This window comes from Pholis gunnellus (genome assembly GCF_910591455.1).
Source record: "Pholis gunnellus genome assembly, chromosome: 20".
Lineage (NCBI taxonomy): Eukaryota > Metazoa > Chordata > Actinopteri > Perciformes > Pholidae > Pholis > Pholis gunnellus.
The window spans coordinates 9,939,284-9,958,841 of NC_136547.1; the positions used below are offsets into that span (position 1 = coordinate 9,939,284).

General features: G+C 42.1%; 1 protein-coding gene across 1 annotated transcript; it reads left to right on the forward strand.

The window, feature by feature from the left end:
• On the forward strand, positions 1-19,483 carry LOC306712473 (tyrosine-protein kinase Yes). Its single transcript, XM_079181775.1, has 12 exons — positions 1-338; positions 8,273-8,580; positions 10,927-11,026; positions 11,601-11,699; positions 12,386-12,489; positions 13,273-13,422; positions 13,926-14,081; positions 14,514-14,693; positions 15,328-15,404; positions 15,654-15,807; positions 16,883-17,014; positions 17,803-19,483. The coding sequence occupies exons 2-12, from the start codon at positions 8,286-8,288 to the stop codon at positions 18,009-18,011; spliced, it is 1,656 nt and encodes a 551-aa protein (XP_079037901.1). The 5' UTR covers positions 1-338; positions 8,273-8,285; the 3' UTR covers positions 18,012-19,483.
• The last annotated feature ends 75 nt before the right edge of the window (positions 19,484-19,558 follow it).

Sequence of the window (19,558 nt, forward strand, 5' to 3'; positions counted from 1 at the left end):
TGTTGTGTGGTGGGGGTTGATGTAAGTTTAGTAGTAGGAAGTAGAGGCTACGAGGAGCTGGGACACTTCAGGATCTCACTTTTTTTTTCTTCCGCTGGATTAATCCTCTGCGAGGACAATGACTGTCTCCTCCGTCCTCAATGACTCTCGCGCTCCAGTGATTTAACTTCAGCGTCAAATCTGTTCACAGTTTTTTTTTTATTTTATCCTGCAGCCTGAGGATGAAGGCGGTTCAGTCCCTGTTGGAATAACTCTGATTTTTTTCTTCTTTTATTACCCGGATCGGAGGGGAAGGAAATAAAAGGAGGAAACAAGAAGGAGAACGCGGATTTGAGAAGGTAAAAATCCCAAATGAAAGTGGTCTTTGTGAGCAGGATTAGATGAGGATGGGCCGAAACGCAGCTGCTCGCCTGTCTGACCTGTCATCAACAAAGGAATGAAACTGTCTTATGATAATACACATACAAACCTGTCGGTGGGTTGTAGCGTGCATATTCTCCCAAGCGATCCCAGAGTTATGCATTAATCATCACATCATGTTTAAATGGGTTAAGATATCATTGAAGATACAGCATGTGCTGTCCCGCAGGAATATTACTGAAACCACATCGGAAAGCATTCTTGAAAGTAGGACAAGGTCAGCATACCTTTGCCTTTAAACCCTATAATAACATTTAAACATGTTAAATATGTCATAATATATGGTTTCATTTATATGGTATTTAATATCGTAGTAAAACACACGATTATAAATTAAACTCAAGTGAGAATAAACGATTTAATTGATGTTATCTGTCTGTTTAACCCTCACACAGAAATGTTCTCCTGTTTTAAAGCTGTTTTCCACTTATTGTATTCATTTAAAGCCAGACACAAGAGTAGCAAAAGTGCCACCTCATCATTTCAGATATTCAACCCAATCTTTGACTCGTGCTGAGTCAGATTATTGTAAAATCAGTTGCAGGTTGAGGAGGAAGAGGAGGGTCAGGGCCCTCTTTGGTGTGAATTCAAACTTCCTGATCGAACAGCTGAGTCACAGTTTGTCTGTGTCTTCCCCAGTTTGTGCTGTTGCTTTCTTCTACTTCTACTTTTCCACCTCCACTTGGAGTTCAGGGACTGAGGGATTGTCCTCATTACCTCAAATTAAACTGAGAACATGTCATGTAAAGGACATCCTGAACAGCTCTGCACATCTGTGACTGAATCATTGACTATTGGCTCCATATAAGGGCTGGTGAACTTGAGGAGTGAAGGCAGTTTAAAGGGGGATACCGCGGTTTCTAAGATATATGTTATTACAATGTGGCACCATCCTTTAGACAATGAATGGACGGTGACTTTGTTGACCCATTCTGCAAAAGTTCTTCCACCCAAGGACGTTTTTTATTTCTGTTGATATCGCTCAACAGTAGCAGTGCAAATGTGTGTCTTATTTAAATGTGGCAGTAAATTCAGTGTACCTCACTGTGTGGAACACATCGGTATCATTTTCATTTAACGTAACATGTGGTGGCTGATATAAACACTGACTTTTAAAATGATATTGAAAAAATAGATATTACGTAATTGCCTGAACAGCTTAATAAGGTCAGTATCAAGCTGACACCAATCTGGTGAGTGAGATCGGTGCATTTAATCTGTGGCTGCTTCTTCATCACAAATTCAGATTTTCTGTCTTTCAGTTACAGACTAAATGTTCCCGCATTTGAGAAAGGCGCAGCCCAAAACCTGTGAGATCTCGCCTCATTACTAAGATGTGCAACTTTGACCGATCTGCACGTTTCCAGCACCAAGCACCGAGAGAGTCGCCATCTTAAATACCCATAATGCACATGAGGCATACCACGCCTGTTGCAAATAGTCAATCAAATATTAGTAAGAGAGTACATTGTATATTTAACATTTGCAGCGATATAATGTCTAGCTACATGCTAGATGAAAATTTCAAAAATTCACAAATGTAAGAAAATGACCTTTTACAAAAAAAAAGAGAATATCATGAACCCACAGTAGGATTTATCTTTTATTACAAGTTATTATAGGGAAAAAAGTAACACCAAATAGGAAAAAGCATAACAAATATATTTTACAAAAGGCAGCATTGCTTCAAGAGACTAAACTTTGATTGAAAAACAGGATATTTTTAGAGCAAAAACCTTAAAATGATCAGTCAGCATTCAGTATGCGAAGTGGTGGGTTTGGATACGTTTCTCCACAGAAAGAAACCGGCCAATCCAGGCCATCACGTGGTCACTCTATTAGATGTTGACACTTCAAACACTCGGCCCATGTTTTGTGCCGACAAATTTGTAGACACACACTGAGATTCCCAAAATAGCTCACACTTAGCCCAGACTCAGGTGCCAGTATTCAGGTATTCCCATGAGGCCTGTTTATTCTCGAAAATGTGTGATGTCTGTTCTTCTGGCAGCACAAAAACTCACATGAGCAACACAAAAAGATTTTCTAGGAGGACTTGTGTTCTGATTTGTCAAAGTTAAAAGAAAATGATAATATTAACTTCAATTTCCAAAACAGCTTTTCACTCAAGACTGAAGTATTGATGCTAAAGACAAGCTAGAACAGTCAGGCACTCTGAAGTCACGTATTGCTGTCTCTCCATAGACATCCCATTCACATCCGTAACATCACATGACTTTTCTCCAGACCCAGTTTAAAGCCTTTGGCAGCAGAGGAATGTGGTAGTTGGTGGTGAGGCAGCATCTGTTGCAGATCTGAAGCCCAGTAAAGCTCCAGAGACCGTCCCGTCTGCAGCCGCTAACAGCTGTCTGACGGGACGCTGGGCCGGGTTTCACTCAGACTCAACTCCTTCAGACGCTTCAGACTTCTGGCCAAATGTTGACTTCATCAGTCTAGAAAAACCTAAACCCCAGAAGAGTGGAGGCTGTTTCAGTAAAATAAGATGCTGAAAGAACCTATGAATTTTAGAATCAAAGTTTTTATTTATGATTCACGATATGCAAAAGATTTAAAATGTGTCTTTTCAGTCAGATGGCAAGTTTACTTTTGATGATTTATACTTTATTTGTAATGTGTAACTTCACCCATTAGTACATAGACAAGTAACTTAAGATGATATGTCGGCATTCGTTAAGATTGGTCACTCGAAATTTTATAATTTGTGTGTAAGGCTACAAGTGAATGTTCTTTTTATTATCAATTATTTACAGCCCATTAAGTCTTTTAAAAGCTTGTTTTGTGCGTCTTAACACTCTGAAAGCCAAAAGCAATGATTTAAAATGGTATAAAACAAAGAAATGCAGCAAATCCCGGCTTTTTATTGCCTGATAAATAATTATTTACATAGTTGCTAATGAAGTCTGTGTCTATCTATGCGATTAATCAACCAATCTGAACTTTAGTAAAGTATCTTAAAGCTATAGGCATCTCTTTGTGGATCACCCGGCCCTCCTGCAGTCGGCTTACTCAGCTAAACTTTGTCTCTGCAGCCTTCTTTAAAATTCTGAACCATGACCACTGCCAAGCAAAACAAACGTCTTCATCGCTCTGGCTTCGAGTGTGCGAGAGAAAGCGCGGAGCTCTCCTCTGTCTTATCAGCGTTTTGTGAAGCCTGTGTGGAATTCTTCCTCTGTGGTCGGAGCGGGGGAGAGCAAACCGAAAGCAGGTTGTTGATAAGGAGAGTGCAGGTCTTAAAGTTGTAACATAAGAATATTCTCATGTTGTTCGTCAGCTAAAGACATTTAGTTGTTTATGTTTCTTAAACAAACTTTTCACGTGTTGCAGAGGCCTCTTGTAAGGAATGTGTTCGCTTATATTTGCTGTGTTGGAAGCTTTGTTAATATATAACAAGAAGAGTCAAACATGTAGTCGACTAGTCAGGAGACAGAAAATTATTTGGATAATCGAATAACCGTTTCAGTACATTTCGACTGACCAATATTTCATGTTTTCAGCCTCTCAAATGTGAGAATTTGATGCTTTTCTTTCGTCATAAATAATAGAAAACCGAACATCTTTGGGTTTGAGTCTCCAGAGTGTAATTTATTTGTCATTTTCTGTAGTTCCCACTAAAGAAAAGGCCTCTGCTAGCACTGAATAAAAGAATACACATCTTTGTTTTTAAGACCTCATGCTGGCTAAAGAAAGAGACATGTTTTGCCTTTAGCGGATCATTTCAAACAGTTTGTACCAGATCACAGCGCTTTAACTGAAGCTGAATGAAAAGCTCATTGTCTTTATTTTCTGTCTCTATCTGTCTCTCAGGACTCTAATAGCACCACGACTTTCCCATCAGATAGAAAAAGGATCCTATGTGTTTTCACCTTCCTCCCTCATTGGTATTGTGTGGCTCCTAACTGGTGCAACTGGGAGTCCTCATGGTGTTTGCGTGCTGTTGTAGGTCATGTTTTCATCCCGGGGCTAGTGGGATGTTGTCAGCAATAAGAATAAGTTGCTATTATTAGCAGCAAGGCAGCTTTTCCCTGTGGTTTCATGGCTCCGCTGTTCAGGAATGAGCTTGAGTTTAAAGTGAACAGACTTGGATGTTGAAGTCAGTGAGGTTTGACATTTAAGATCCAGTCTGGCTGCACAGTTTTGGGATTATTTATTTAAGATGAGGTGCAATCTTTTTCAGACACCTTTCATTAAGACATCTTGCTCTTCGTGGCCTTCGATGCCACCCGACACTAATTGTTGCATCGTTTTTTACCTCCTCCTTGGAGTCTCACTTTGGTAATCTGTGTTGTAGATAAAGCACCTGGTTTCATTATGTAATGGCAGCGGATAGAGACTCTACCCATCTCACTGCCACCACCAAAATGACCGTGTGCAGGTGGAGTCTGGGGTCGGCACTGTTTCAGCTCCAGGCCCTGGTGGTCACTCCTCTTTTTCTGTTATTATCCTCTTAGAGTAAATCCTCCATCCTCATAATCCTCCTAGTTCAAGCTGGTACAGCGGGCACTGTGTGCCTGGTTGCCCCCTCCCTCATACCACCAACCTGCTGTTCCCCCTGTCACTTCCTCTCCGACACTAAATCATTGTCTTCATGCCCACACAGCCACGAATGGGAATTTTTATCCGAGTTATTCCGTCGCTTTGCCGAGCTCTACTTATCTCCCTGGAGTCGGTGGCGATTGTCGGGCTTGAATATTGTATTTTTATGTGCATAAAATGCGTAGATTTACCATATTTTAAAAGACATGTTCCCTGAAGAATTAATTGCATCTGTGTAGTATGGTGCAGTGCGAGTTCAGCTGTCTTGGTAAAGATGGTGGAAACATGTCATATGACTCTATGTACACACCCTGTCTGCTGACTGAGGCGCTCTTCTGCTGCAACGTGATGGAATTCTGTGTGTTTGTAACGCTGCTTAAAACCCCTTAAAGCACTTTCTCTCTTACTTCCTGTGACATTTGTCTAAATCTTACTGTATAAATCCTCACAAGGGTTGCTGCTAACACTTGTTTCAATCATTGATTGATCTATTTCCTGTTTGTCTCTATAAGAGCTTACTTTCTTTAACAGGAAGCCAAAGAACAAATGTTTTTTAAATAATAAAAGACAACAGCTTCGGCACAGTGGCCATTTTAACTGAATGCCAACATCAGTATGCTAGCATGCTGATATTTAGCTAGCAATATTTACCAGGTTCACCATCTTAGTTTAGCGTGTTAGCATGCTAACATTAGCCAATTAGCACTAAGTTCCGCAGATATTTGGTCATAAACCAGTGTTATTGCACTGTAGTAGTATTAGTAGTAGTATTGGACAAATTAAAATGATGATGGCACAAAGGACAAGTCAAGGTATCACCACAGATGTATTCATCCTCTCGGAATCTTGAATATCTGTAGAAAGTTTCAGAGCAATTCCTCCATAAGTTGGACCAAAGAGGTGGACAGACCAACAGATGAATCTTCTCTTTTGTAAAGCTTTAGCCAGCAAATGTTTGATATTTTCACAAAGTAAATGACTAAAAGTATTGATTTTTTTTGTTGACAGTAAAGGGATGACAGGAGAGAGATGGGGATTTGCATTCACTGTAAGCAGCGTGCAGGCCGACAATGCAGTTAAGAAAAAAAACATAATGCATAATTAATAACCAAGCTTCTTATACAGTATGAATACAAATGATACTATGCTAATATGGTGTTTTTTTATGTTCTTAATTATTACTTTCAAAGGCTCAATTAGTTCAGCTCAGTGTTTATGCATTAATGCTAATTTGGGACGAGTCGTGTCACGTCTATGTAACGGCTGATGTCTCAATTTTGGAAGAGAAAACTCGCATTTAAATCCTGGGACGCTGTCCAGTGTTTTATAGCGTGCTAAATTCACTGCCGACCCAACGAGTCAGGCTCTCGTCTGTGTGACGATGAAACAACAGCCCACTATACTTGACTATAAGCCGCTGAGTGAAGCCCTCCGCTGTGTTTCCGTTACACTGGTTTTGTCTCTACGTTAAAGGAAAAGGTTGGAAACATGCCAACATTCTCAACGCGCTGGCTCGAGATCTAACATCCGAGATTAGATTTATTGGTCCTTTGAAGACATTTTTTTGGAAATCTGCTTCAGACACGTCTTCAGTGACGGACCGCCCGTAAAATGTTTTTGTAGAGGACTGCCAGTGCTCAGCAAGAGCTGCAACCTGCAATTTAAACGGTTGTACGGGTTTTATTTGAGCGAAGTGCTCTGAGTCTTTGAAAGGTTTCTATGGTTTGTCCCCATTTTGTTGATTTCCTTGGCAGTTCATCCGGAGAACTCGATGAACTCTCGGATGCGCCGATGAGGGGAAAAAAATCCCTCCCACCTCCCCGAAATCAAGGCCACTGTTCCAAAATCAGTGAAAGGTGTCTTTTGAAGAGCCTCCTCTGTGTCACCGATGCATTTGACCCTGTAATCTCGTCCCTCCTGTCAGCGACTGTGCCACATCGCTGCTCAGTAGCACTGTGTTTGTTCAGTCTGCTTTCACACTCCTCATCGCTGAATAAAAGCTCCTGCTTCGCTTCAGTCCTCTATTGTTTAACTTGTCTTGTAATGTGTCAGCGCCAATTAACCAAGTCCAACTCCTCCAGCAGCTGTTGTTGTTGGAGAACGCAAAAGCTCTGATCTCCCCGGAGCTTGGACTTCTTTACGAGCATGTCTGATTGTCTCCACATTTTCCGGACCCTCACCTCACAAAAGAATGCCTCGGTGCAACTCCGTCCAAATTGTGTGAGGAGGAATGACAACCACGCAAATGGAGACACACCGATGTGTTGCATCCTGTAGCGTGGTCAGGCTGAGGCTGGTTATGAGACATGTTAAAGACCCCCACCACTCCTCCTACATACAAGACACCCAGACTGTTTATGTAACGTTTTGCAGGTGAACAAGAATTCTCAGACTCAGAGACACAATATCGACTCAGACACGGTCGCTGTTAGTGTCTTTGCGTCACCTTTGTATCTTTTAGTTCTTTTTAGTCTCTTTGTGGTCACTTAGAGTCTTTGTGGTCATTCTAAGTCTCTTTGTAGTTGTTTTGCATCCCTGTGTGGTCATTTTGAGTCTTTTTGCAGTATTTTTGTGTACCTGTGTGGTCATTTTGATTCACTTTCTGGTTATGTTGCTTCTCTTTGTAGTTGCATCCTTTTGTTTTGTGTCCATTTGTGGTAGTTTTGATTCTATTTGTAGTCATTATGCATGGTACTCATTCACGCTCTAACTATTAACGTCAAACTGTTCTGGCCCAGTGACCCCTGAACCCTTGGGCCTCTGGGTCTGTGTGCGGTAGGCATGTTTAGTAATGCACACATGGCCGGAGCGCCCTGTGAAGAGCAGAACGGCTTTAGATTGGTTTTAATCCGCCATTTGTCTGTAAACATTCAGGGATCTCTATATGGGACAGCCATGACATGTATTAGATCACAACAATATGAAATGATAATCACCTTTATATCCATCCGTTTTGCCGCTGTCATACCTCAAAGCATGCATGCTCAACTGAATCTACACGTTAGAGTCATGCGTGGTTCAAAGCGGATTTATCATTTACCCATATGTCCCAGTTACCACATGGCTTATAGACTTAGTGGGTCGCAACAACAAAATGATTCACTTGAAAATATCAGGTCATTAGATTTTTGTTTCATATCGGATGTGCATGCGCCTACAGGCCTTATGTTGCAGTCGTTAATCCTGCACCTCCCGTGGCCCCCTTCACCTTTTTTATGTATCCTCACCGATGGATTTGATGCTGTATTCTTTAATCTGCCGGCATTAAAGTGACGGCTTTGCGTCGGTGTCTGTCCAGGCAGGACGAGACGATGGGCTGCGTTAAGAGCAAAGAGGACAAAGGCCCTACGATGAAGTACCGGCCAGAGAACTCCACGGCGTCAGACCCCAACGCCACCATAACCACGCCTCACGTGGGTCACTACGGACCGGATCCCACCCAGCTGCAGCAGAACCAGCCTCCCTCCTCTTCATCGGGCTCTGGGGCGGCAAACTTCAACCACACCCTCACGCCGTTCGGCGGCTCGTCTGCCATGACTCCCTTTGGAGGAGCGTCATCGTCCTTCTCCGGTCCTGTGTCCAACTCGTTCTCTGGTGCCGTCTCAAGTGAGTAGTGTTTTAGTGTAGGATGTCATTACAATGCTGATGATGGTCTTCATGGAGCGCAGCACCCCTTTAATATCATACTGGTGATATTTTTTGGCTGTAATGCCGACCACATTTATTTTGAAGCGTACCATTGGGTTTTAGTTTCTTCTTATCTTCCAGGCAGCCGCTCGTAATCTTTGTATCGTCCAATCAGCTTTCTGCTGGAGTGTTTCCATAATACCGTATGGCATCTAATTTTTAATACCATATTGATTTTAAAGTCGTATTTAAATCAAGTTGTAGAGACTTGACTCGCTGCAGATGTGTAATCCGTCATGTTTCAGTCATGCTTACAGAGATGGAGATTTGCAAAGGAAATTAATCCAACTGACTTTGGTGATCCCAAATATTTTTAATATTGCCACCGTGAGGTTGATATTTTTGGTTTTTGAGAGAAATTTCTCAACAGCTGTTGGATGGTATGCCATGACATTTTAAACGCACCTTCATGTCCCCTTTCAAATTAATTATTATAACTTTGAGGATCCCTCAACTTTTTATCTAGCTCCATGATTTTGTATGAAACTTTGATTCATGACCAAACATTCCCATTACTTACTTTATGTTTAGAGCTAATTAGAAAATGTTAGCATGCTATCACGCGACACTAAGCTCTTGTTTTATCCAAGTTTGGACAGCGTTTTGTCATTTGTTCTACTGTATGTGGCTTTTCTTACAAATGAATGACCACACTATGATAAAGACCAAAATGCCAAGAGTAAAAACAGACATACAGGAAGCAATATACAACTAAAATGTCCTCTTATTTTGTTTTCGTAATTTTGTTTGCATGTTTATTTATTTAGCATTGTGCATTGATTTATGAGATTCACCAATGTTTCCTTATTTTTGCTCTTCTCTTAGATAAGAGATTTTATTGAGAAAACTCTTAACACGATAAGAAAAACATCTTGCTTTCATACTTGAGCAACACAAGGAAACATGTTTTGAATTTGAGGAACATAAAAAAATGCATGAATATGGTCTAATCAAATTTAGATTATTATATATATATTTAGAGTTTTGCATTTTTAAATTCATGGGATAAAGAAATACTATTGGTCCATGGATCCCAATACGGGAAATCCAATGTTTACTTTGTATAGGTTTATTTAACAATACCTTCATTTCACTACTGCTTAATTTCTTCTTCTTACAGCTGTTTTTTTCATCTCCCCAATTCTTGGGCATGTGCCAGAGCATTTGCACACGGTGCAACACATTAAGTGGTTTTCATCATTCAGCACACCTGTTAAGAGCAGATTTTGAGGGTTATTCTTTGGCTTATCTGGACAAAGCTTTCCTTCATTTTTTGTTGAGAGAAAAACAAGAAGAAATGTAAGAGAATGTTGCTACATGATGCCCGATGTTAATAGTGATTTAAGTACAAAACGCACTAAGCTGAGGAGAATGGTCAGCAGTGTACATGATTGTGTATTACAGTAAATGGGCTAAAACATGCAAAATACACACTTAACACCGAGCTTAACGTGGCCAGTGGCTGATCCGGCACGTCGGGGTCACGGCTAACGCCCCAGCCATTGTTGTTTTAACTAGCTTTCCCCTTGTTAGAGTCGACACAGGTCCCGTTATCATCTGTGATCACCCTTAATGTGTCTGAGCAGCTTACAGCGATCCTGAGAGCAAAGAGATGAGATTGAACCCTCCTGTTTCTGTGGGATTTAGGTTGTAATCCTCCTCCGTGTTGGATTATCTGGCTCTCAGAGCCATGGCAGTGCGAAGGTGGCACTGCCATGGTTTTGGGATAATGAGATTACTGTTGACAGCATTGTTGTCGGTGGTAGGTAGATATGAATGTCTGTCTGAGGGCGTGGCTGTACAGCCTGCAGGATGTTTTACAGGATGCTGCCAGGGGACGGAAACATGAGTTGACTTTTACCATAATTTACAGAACTATGACTTGTAGAACATATAACATGATAATAATATGTTATAAACTACATCCATATGTATATATCTATGTATATGTGTATATAAATTATGACTGCAAGGGAGACAAACCTATTCAAAACTGGTTTAATGCATTGACTTTCCTTCACAGTCGTGTTTCCATGCAGGGGAAATACTACAGAAATATAAACCATAGAAAATCAATACAGCTCTCAGACCTTGGCGAGACAGTCTTATCCACCTTAATAGGCCATTTAAACAGTCACACACACACAAATAAAACCGTTTCCTGATGCAGTCCCTCTAGTCTTCAGCGTCGCGATGCCCTCTGCTGTTATGTGTTCACAAGCTAGTTATTCGTTACAAATGCATCTGTTTTTGTGTTTTTTTCAGGTGGCGTTACCTTCTTTGTGGCCTTGTACGACTATGAAGCTAGAACATCTGACGATCTTTCCTTTAAAAAAGGAGACCGCTTCCAGATCATCAACAACACGTAAGCATCTTCCCAGTTTCTCTCTCAGTCCGTGGGGCTTTTACTCAGATCTGTTTCCAGTGATTATGAGATGACTCTCTTCCAAGCAGTAATCCTGAACGGCACCTGTTCCTTGTTGTATCTGTATTCATGAATGCATTTGATTGCGACTTGTTTTCCCGATGCTGGCTTTCTGCACGGTGCTGTGGATCTTTCATTTAATTCATGCTGGGGCAGAATTATCGCCTGAGGTTACAGCATTGTCATGTAAAGTAGATTAGTCTCATTGAATTCCCTTTGTGACAATGTTTTTCAGTCCTACCGCACATTTCAAAGAATCAGGGCGTTTAAATGAATGCAGAACAAATTACTAAAACAGCCATGTGCCTTCAAACCATTTTCCGTAAGCCACCATAGTAGCTAAAGGGAGGATCATTTCATGAAAAGCTGATGCGTGAATTATTAACCATTAACCGCTATTAACCGGTTTTCATCCAGCGTATCCGTCATAGCAGGACATGGTACCAAGCCTTGGTCGACTGTTGAATGGACGAGTCATTTGTCTCATCTCTCCTGTGTCATTGTCCTCCTGCAGAGAGGGAGACTGGTGGGAGGCTCGCTCCATCAACACGGGGAGAAACGGCTACATCCCGAGCAATTACGTGGCCCCTGCTGACTCCATCCAGGCTGAAGAGTAAGGCCTTGTTATAGCCTCAGTCCTCCATCTACGGAGTCTGCACCAGGAGACTAATAACACGAGCATGATCCCATCTCACGTGGCTAACAAGACAGTCCAAATATTAACAGCTTCACGACCGGGGTGAAGCTTCACAATGGGATTTTTAACAGTCAGTTTATCAGTCAGCATTTAAAAGGGACATACCATGAAAAAGTCTCTTTTTCAATGCTTGTGCACATACTTTTGGGGTATTTGGAGTGCCTACCTACCCACAAACTGTGAAATAATACAACCCAGTCAGTGAAAAACATGTGATTCAGCAAGCCAATCAGATTTTGCTTCCCTTCCTATGTCACATGCGGGCTCATTAGAATATGCCACCATCTGAGTATCTCCACCTACAACCTGAGAACTACTGTTGCAAAGGTGCACCCTGTTTTATCTCGCAAGCCTAATCAGAGCAGACTTGGCTTTTTTAAAGAGACACGCTCTAAAACGGAGCGTTTCAGACAGAGAGTGAACACAGTTATATTCAGCCAGACAGTGTGAGAAAAATAATGGGTTTTTAGAACATTGAAGCATGTAAACATGTTCTAGTAGAAACCAAAGATACGAATATGAACCTGAAAAATGAACATGATATGTGACCTTTAAAGTTTGAGTTTTTTAGGGTTTTTAATGTACATGCTTCCTCTTGACAGGTGGTACTTTGGTAAAATGGGACGCAAAGATGCTGAGAGGTTGCTGCTGAATCCAGGGAACCATCGAGGAACTTTCCTAGTGCGAGAAAGTGAAACCACTAAAGGTGATGATCGCTTCTTAATAAGTATGGTCGTAGCGGTGTGGACGACGCTGCTAGAAGTTGGAGCACTTAAAAACTGTCCCGGTTTAATCATCAAGATGAGCAGCTGCATCAGAAAACGTCTGGCTCTTTGATTAATAATTCAAAGGTTAAAACTGTACAAAATGTGAGGAAAGAAGTTCACTACAACTCCCACTGAGCATTTTCGTATGAAGCGCCCAAACTGTGTTGATGGGAACCTGATAATACATGCACCACTTTATATCAGTTTACTCTTAAGATTCTGGGTCAGAGTTGATGAATTCCGCAACGATGGTTCTCTGAATGCAAAAGAAAAATCTCCCTAACTGGCTTCTTCTCCGCAGCAACGTCAGCTGATAATCACGGGTGTCGCAATATTTCGAGCACAAGTCAGACCAAACGAATTCATGGAGCACTTTTCAAGGAAGGAAGCTTTCCAAGAAATCGAGAATTAGTCAAAGTTGTAGTAAGAAAGAGGGAGAGAAAAGAAACAGAGAATACAGTGGAACAGTCTTAACAGCCCCGCTAGCGGCTCTGCGAGCCTTTGAACTAAATCCTAATATGCTGTCGTCTTTTATCAGTGCCTGACAAATACATTAGCTTCATTTGGGAGCTACTGTATGACTGCAGTCTACTGATCTTCTGCTCTCAGTTTGTTTCTTGACGGTACACCTGTAAAGTTGATGAGGATTCGTGCGCTCTACAGTCCGATCTTTGACGCTTTTTGTTGTGATGGATGAAGAACATGTCCCTCGTCTCCTCCAGGTGCCTACTCTCTCTCCATACGAGACTGGGATGAAGCCAAAGGGGACAACGTGAAGCACTACAAGATCCGCAAGCTTGACAGCGGGGGATACTACATCACTACCCGAGCACAGTTTGACACATTACAGAAGCTTGTCAAACACTACACAGGTATGCGGTTTGCGATGCTTCCCTCTCACGCTCTTTTTTTTCTTCTTCTTCCGTCGTCTCTCATTCATCAGTCATCATCAGTCTGTCATCGCACCTGCAAATTGCTCTCCGTCACGCCTGCTGCTTTGTGCCATCATGCGGCTTTCTGTGCCACCTGCAGCAGGCCCTCAGAGATGAATAGTCCTTAATTGTAATAACAATTGATGGAGCAGTTAGGATTTTGGGCCTCGTCGTTGAGGTTAAATCTCTGTCATCCCACTTCGTTTTCAGTCTGACTCTGGAGCGGGTTTTTGGTGTGTCTCATCCATATTTCATCACAGTTAGTATAGGAGCATGAATTCATCCACATCAAAAAGAATGAATGATGCATAAAAACAGACTTCGTCTTTAAAACCGCTGCATCTCGCTGGTTTCGAGGACTGATACGTGTGTGTGTGTGTGTTTGTGTCACTGCCGGGTGTAATGCAACGTTTCGATCCTCTGCGTCTCGCCCCTCGTCACAGAGCATGCCGACGGGCTTTGCCACAGGCTGACCACGGTTTGCCCCACCGTCAAGCCGCAGACCCAGGGGCTTGCTAAAGATGCCTGGGAGATCCCCCGGGAGTCCTTGCGACTGGAGCTCAAACTGGGCCAGGGCTGCTTTGGAGAGGTCTGGATGGGTAAGAGCAACACAGACGAGACACGCAGGAACATGTCCAGAAAAGTCGTAATCTTCTCGACGGGGAAATACTGTTCAAAATCAGCCCGGATCTGTGTAGTCGAACACACACAAACACTCTGCCTATATCTATTGTCTATTTTTGTCCAGAATGATCCACTTCCTGCAGTCGCTTCCTCTGTTTGTTGTGTTCTCCTTATCTCCGGAGATCGTCTCACTCAGCTCAAGACAAAATTATTTGTACCTTTTTTCGAAACCGCGGCCTCGTATCCGCTCATCCCGGGCATACTTCTGCGAGGAGTGCGTGCTTGACAGCACATGCCTGAGCAATTACAAGGCCTAATTAATGATATTGTCTTGCATACAGCCCATCAACAACACTCATTAACCCTGCGGCCTGTGGGCGTTCCTCTCCCTATCTTTGTCTCTGCAGGCACATGGAACGGCACCACAAAGGTGGCCATAAAGACGCTGAAGCCGGGAACCATGTCGCCCGAGGCCTTCCTCCAAGAGGCGCAGATCATGAAGAAGCTCAGGCACGACAAGCTGGTGCCTCTTTACGCTGTGGTGTCTGAAGAACCCATTTACATCGTCACAGAGTACATGGCCAAAGGTACACGCGGACACCTGAGACATACCTGAAAACCGTACATTTGTTTTAGCAATTGACTTTCTTTTTATCTGTCAACCTTGGGAAAAAAGCTGTGTCCTGCTACAGGGTCTATTTTTAAAGAAAGTGAAAGCCACATCTTAGCCTGTAGATTTGTCAGGTACTAAATTTGATCTTGCAGGGCTTTTTTTTCAGGCACTGCACTGATGTATGATATATGGTGATTTCCTTAAAGGAAAAATGTAAATTTTATGGAGGTTTTAATTAATGTGATGCACAGATTGAAAGTCCTTGAGAGTCCCTTGTGGTTCCCTGAGGCCTGAAACTGGGAATGTTTAATTGAAAACTGCAGTGGATTTGTGGGAGGTTTTCAAAGCGTCAGCTGCCATGCCTTTTATTTTTTTCGGCTTTTATGAGTAATTAGATTTATGTGGGTAAATGTTAACTCTGTGTGTGCATGTGTGCTTATTTTGAGATTCAGTTTAATTTCAGTAAAGATCGAGGGCTAAATTGAAATATTTAGCATCTCATATAGCAGGACTTTGGTATGCAGCTGGTATAGTGGCCCTTTTATTGCTCCGACAGTATATCAGGGCTGCTCTGCATTTACGAGCTCTCGCTGTCGCTGCTTTTATAGGAAGCTTTCTCGACTTCCTCAAAGAGGGTGACGGCAAATTCCTGAAGCTCCCCTTGTTGGTGGACATGGCTGCACAGGTGAGACAAAGCACATATACCTCTATGTTTTCTGTTCCTCGAGTACAGAATTTGTGTCAGTGACATGGAGTTTCTATTTTAAGCCTCAGGTGAACATGTCTTCGCCGGTTTGCTTTTGTTCCTTCATTATTTTCTTCCTCTTTGTGTCTGACAGAGGGGCTTGGTGTTTCTGAGCGCGAGCTAAAAATGATTTACTGAAGCAGCCGTCGTGAGATGCTGTCAAATGTTTTCCTTGTTTTGTTTTTTCAGATCGCTGACGGCATGGCTTTCATCGAGAGGATGAACTACATCCACAGGGACCTGCGCGCCGCCAACATTCTCGTGGCCGACAACATGGTGTGCAAGATCGCCGACTTTGGCCTGGCCAGGTTGATAGAGGACAACGAGTACACGGCGAGGCAAGGTGGGCGGGCCTACTGCACGTAAACTCACACCCTGACCGCCTGAGTCAAAGGTGAACGAGGTGTCAGGGTAGAGCGGTGACCTCACAACAAGGACGACTCCCTGTTGTCTCCTCTCATGGTGAATTAGGATACTGGTGGTAAAGCAGATGCTCCTGTTCCCTCCGATTAGTTGCGCTTTTCACTTCGCTTCATCTCACTGCAATGTCTGCTGCTTAAAGGGCTCGTTCACCCAAATGACTACCCTACCTGTCGTGGTAGCTGGCTATGTGGATAGTTTGGGTTTTATTTGTCCAGGTTTCGGGGGCTCTGCTGCTGTTAGTGTGCACGTATGTGAACACACTTTGAACTAGAATGGTGCACTCAGAAGAGTGCAGATCTCCGCCAGCTGTGTCTGCGACGACCACTGCTGTAATGTTTGATTGAACGATTGAATGATGACAACAAAGAAAGATTTGTGGATTATTAAGCATTTACCAAAACATAGTTTCTGAAAAGACATGTTGATTAATGGCATTAACGTAATTTATAGAGAGAAAAGATGTTTTTTTTATATAAAGGTGGTTGTTCTATACTTTTATTTTCCATTACTGATCTATTACCTTTATATAATGATAAATAAACACTGCCAGAGAACATAATGTCATGCTTGGACACACGGAAATCCACTCCAGGGTTTTAATTTGGGTGAACCAACCCTTTAATTAAACACAAGATCTTTAATAATGTCCTTTATAATCATTCTTATCCCTTACAGCTCAAAATGATTCTAGAGACTTTTCTCTGAGGTGTATTTACACGCTGCATAACCAAAAATGATGTGTTCTTATGCATTGGTTTCAGGTTCCTGGTGTTGTGCATGCTTGTTCACATTCACTCTCACAGGGACACTGAAATTAGACGGCGCTATTGTGGTGTTATTAGTTAAACGTGTGCTTTTCCAAAATGTCTGCTGTGAGAAAGGCAGTTTGTAGGTCATTATGGTCATTGTGATTCACTGGAAATGAAGCCAGACATGGAGGCATACGCCCTCTAGTGGAATCACCCTCACCCCTCTCCTCTCCATTTACATTACAGGGGCCAAATTCCCAATTAAATGGACAGCCCCAGAGGCTGCCCTGTACGGCCGCTTCACCATCAAATCAGACGTCTGGTCCTTCGGGATCTTACTCACTGAGCTCGTCACCAAAGGCAGAGTGCCCTACCCAGGTAAGTGACAGTGACACACACACACACACACACACACACACTCGTAAACACACTCTGGGTGTGAAGAAGAGGACAGTGATTCACGGCTGGAGTTATCAGCTTTCAGTCTGTCAGTTAGACGTCAAGCTGCCGTGGATGTCTGAGGATGAAGTGAAGCCGGCTGACATTGTCTGCGCTGGTTGTTTATGCCTCTGCAGGAGGAACACACACACTCTGATGTCATTACACACACACACACACACACACACGTTTGAGATTAGATGAGGCCATCTGGTGGAGGGCGATCAGGAGATTGAACACCACTCTTGTTTATAACCATCTGCCGGACTGACACTGCCCCGGGGAGCAGTGCCTGCAGTGTTCTGCACCACCTTCACACCGCTCCCCTTTCTATTAGATGGAGCGCTAAGACAATTAATAAATTATCATTAATATTTAAAAATAACTATTCCGGTAATTGATTTAAGGAAATGTAGGGAAATGTATTCATTTTCTAACTGAAAGTTAGATGAAAAGATCAATACACTCTGATGTCTGGAAGCTAAATATGAAGCTACAGCTAGCTCAAAATGTGGATCTATTGTTTCAACTTTTTGTGTCATTTATAAAGAAAGAATGGCAAATATTTGTTGAACCTCATTTCTCTTTTGTATATCTGATCTGCTCTAATAAATTCAAAAGGGCATTTTTATACACACACACACAAAATGGATTGTTTAAAACAGAATCTCCTGAAACCTAAACTTAAAAGCTCTGACGGTCCTTCCTGTCTCCTGCGTTCCCCTCAGGCATGGTGAACCGGGAGGTACTGGAGCAGGTGGAGCGAGGCTACCGCATGCCCTGCCCCCAGGGCTGCCCCGAGTCCCTGCACGAGATGATGAAGCTCTGCTGGAAGAAGGACCCGGATGAGAGGCCCACGTTCGAGTACCTCCAGTCCTTCCTGGAGGACTATTTCACCGCCACAGAGCCACAGTACCAACCTGGGGAGAACCTATAGCCTGCCTGGACCCGTATCCCTACGCCTGGGAGGACACTTGCTTGAAGACATGAGCTCTTAATTATCTCTACAAAAAGTCGACTGGAAGCCAAACTAACCAGTCGCATAAACCACTACTTGCTCTTCCCATTCTTGATTTTTTTATTTTTGCTTTCAGCATCCGCCATCATTTCATTTACTTTTATATTTGTTTTGTTTTCATTGATGGTACAAGTCTTACCTGTGTGTCATGTTTGATTTTCAATGTGGATTTTATTTCACAATGTACATTAATGCCTGTGGTAGAAAGAATCAAATTAATTACAGTTATGCTAAATACACTACATGTTTGGTTCTCTCTCATGAACACAGTCTGTTGCTGTATGAATAAGCTGTGATAATGCGTCGCAATAGAAAAACATGCGGTTTAATGTGGAGAGCTCACACTCCACTTATCCTCCAAATTGTATTCTTTTGTGGTAAATTGGTGAATAATGCATCAAAACAATGAATTATTGACAGAGATAATATATTAAACGGACAGGGAGAAGCTCTCAGGGGACTGGTGGTCATTGTCACAGTCCACTTGACAGTAATTATTTAAAAGTAAATCCCACACAGCTTAACTTAAGCTACTCTTCATCCGCTGCAGTGCAATATCGTATTTGTTACAAATCAGTGACTACAATGAGACTGTGACATGGTCTTTAATGCCTTCCTAATATCTTAAAATGCATTTTGACTTTTTTGTTGTTGTTCTATGTTCCTTTGTTATCACAAATCTTTATCACATTTGATTCATATCACATGGTTTTATAGCTTCTATTTGAAGACTTTCATGACTGTCAATCATCATCTAGAAATCTCTGCTCAGACTGTTTTTTTTTTTTTTATAACAATGCCATAATTCTTTCTGTCCCTCACCGCCGAGGTTGTATAATCTCACTGCGATCACTACAGAGACATGCTTACATAAAGACAGCGTGGGTAATGTGTCAGTGAGTTAAACAGTGATGAAACTCGAGGACTTGCGGCTTCTCGCTAAGCCAGAATGACACTTCACGGAAACCAGACGATTTTACGAGCTCTTTCTAAAAAGTGGAAATCATGAAGAAAGCCACCAAATAAATGGGAAACAACCATTTAATTGTCTGCAATGTGACTGACTGAAGCACTTGGGACTCTTTCATGTTCATGTATCTGAAGTGGCTCTCTGCAGAAACTATTTGTACAGCAATGATGACAGTTTTTTTTTGTTACATCTTATCTTTGCATTTTGCTCCCTTTGACTCGTTGGGGACAGTATTGTGATGGGAAGAACACTAATTGATGGCTGAGCTTGTAAAGAAGGGCTTTGTATATTACAAAATGGTCATTTTTTTTAAGATTATTAATAAAAAAAATGGAGAAGATTGCAAAAATATATTTGGGAGGGAGGTAACGGGTGCAGTCTCGTCTGAGGAATTTGTACAATAAAGACGTGATTTTAAGAAGTCTCGTTTTATTTCATTACAAATTAAATGTTGTGATTGTGTCCGTGTGTTATGTTTAAACCAATGACAGACTGA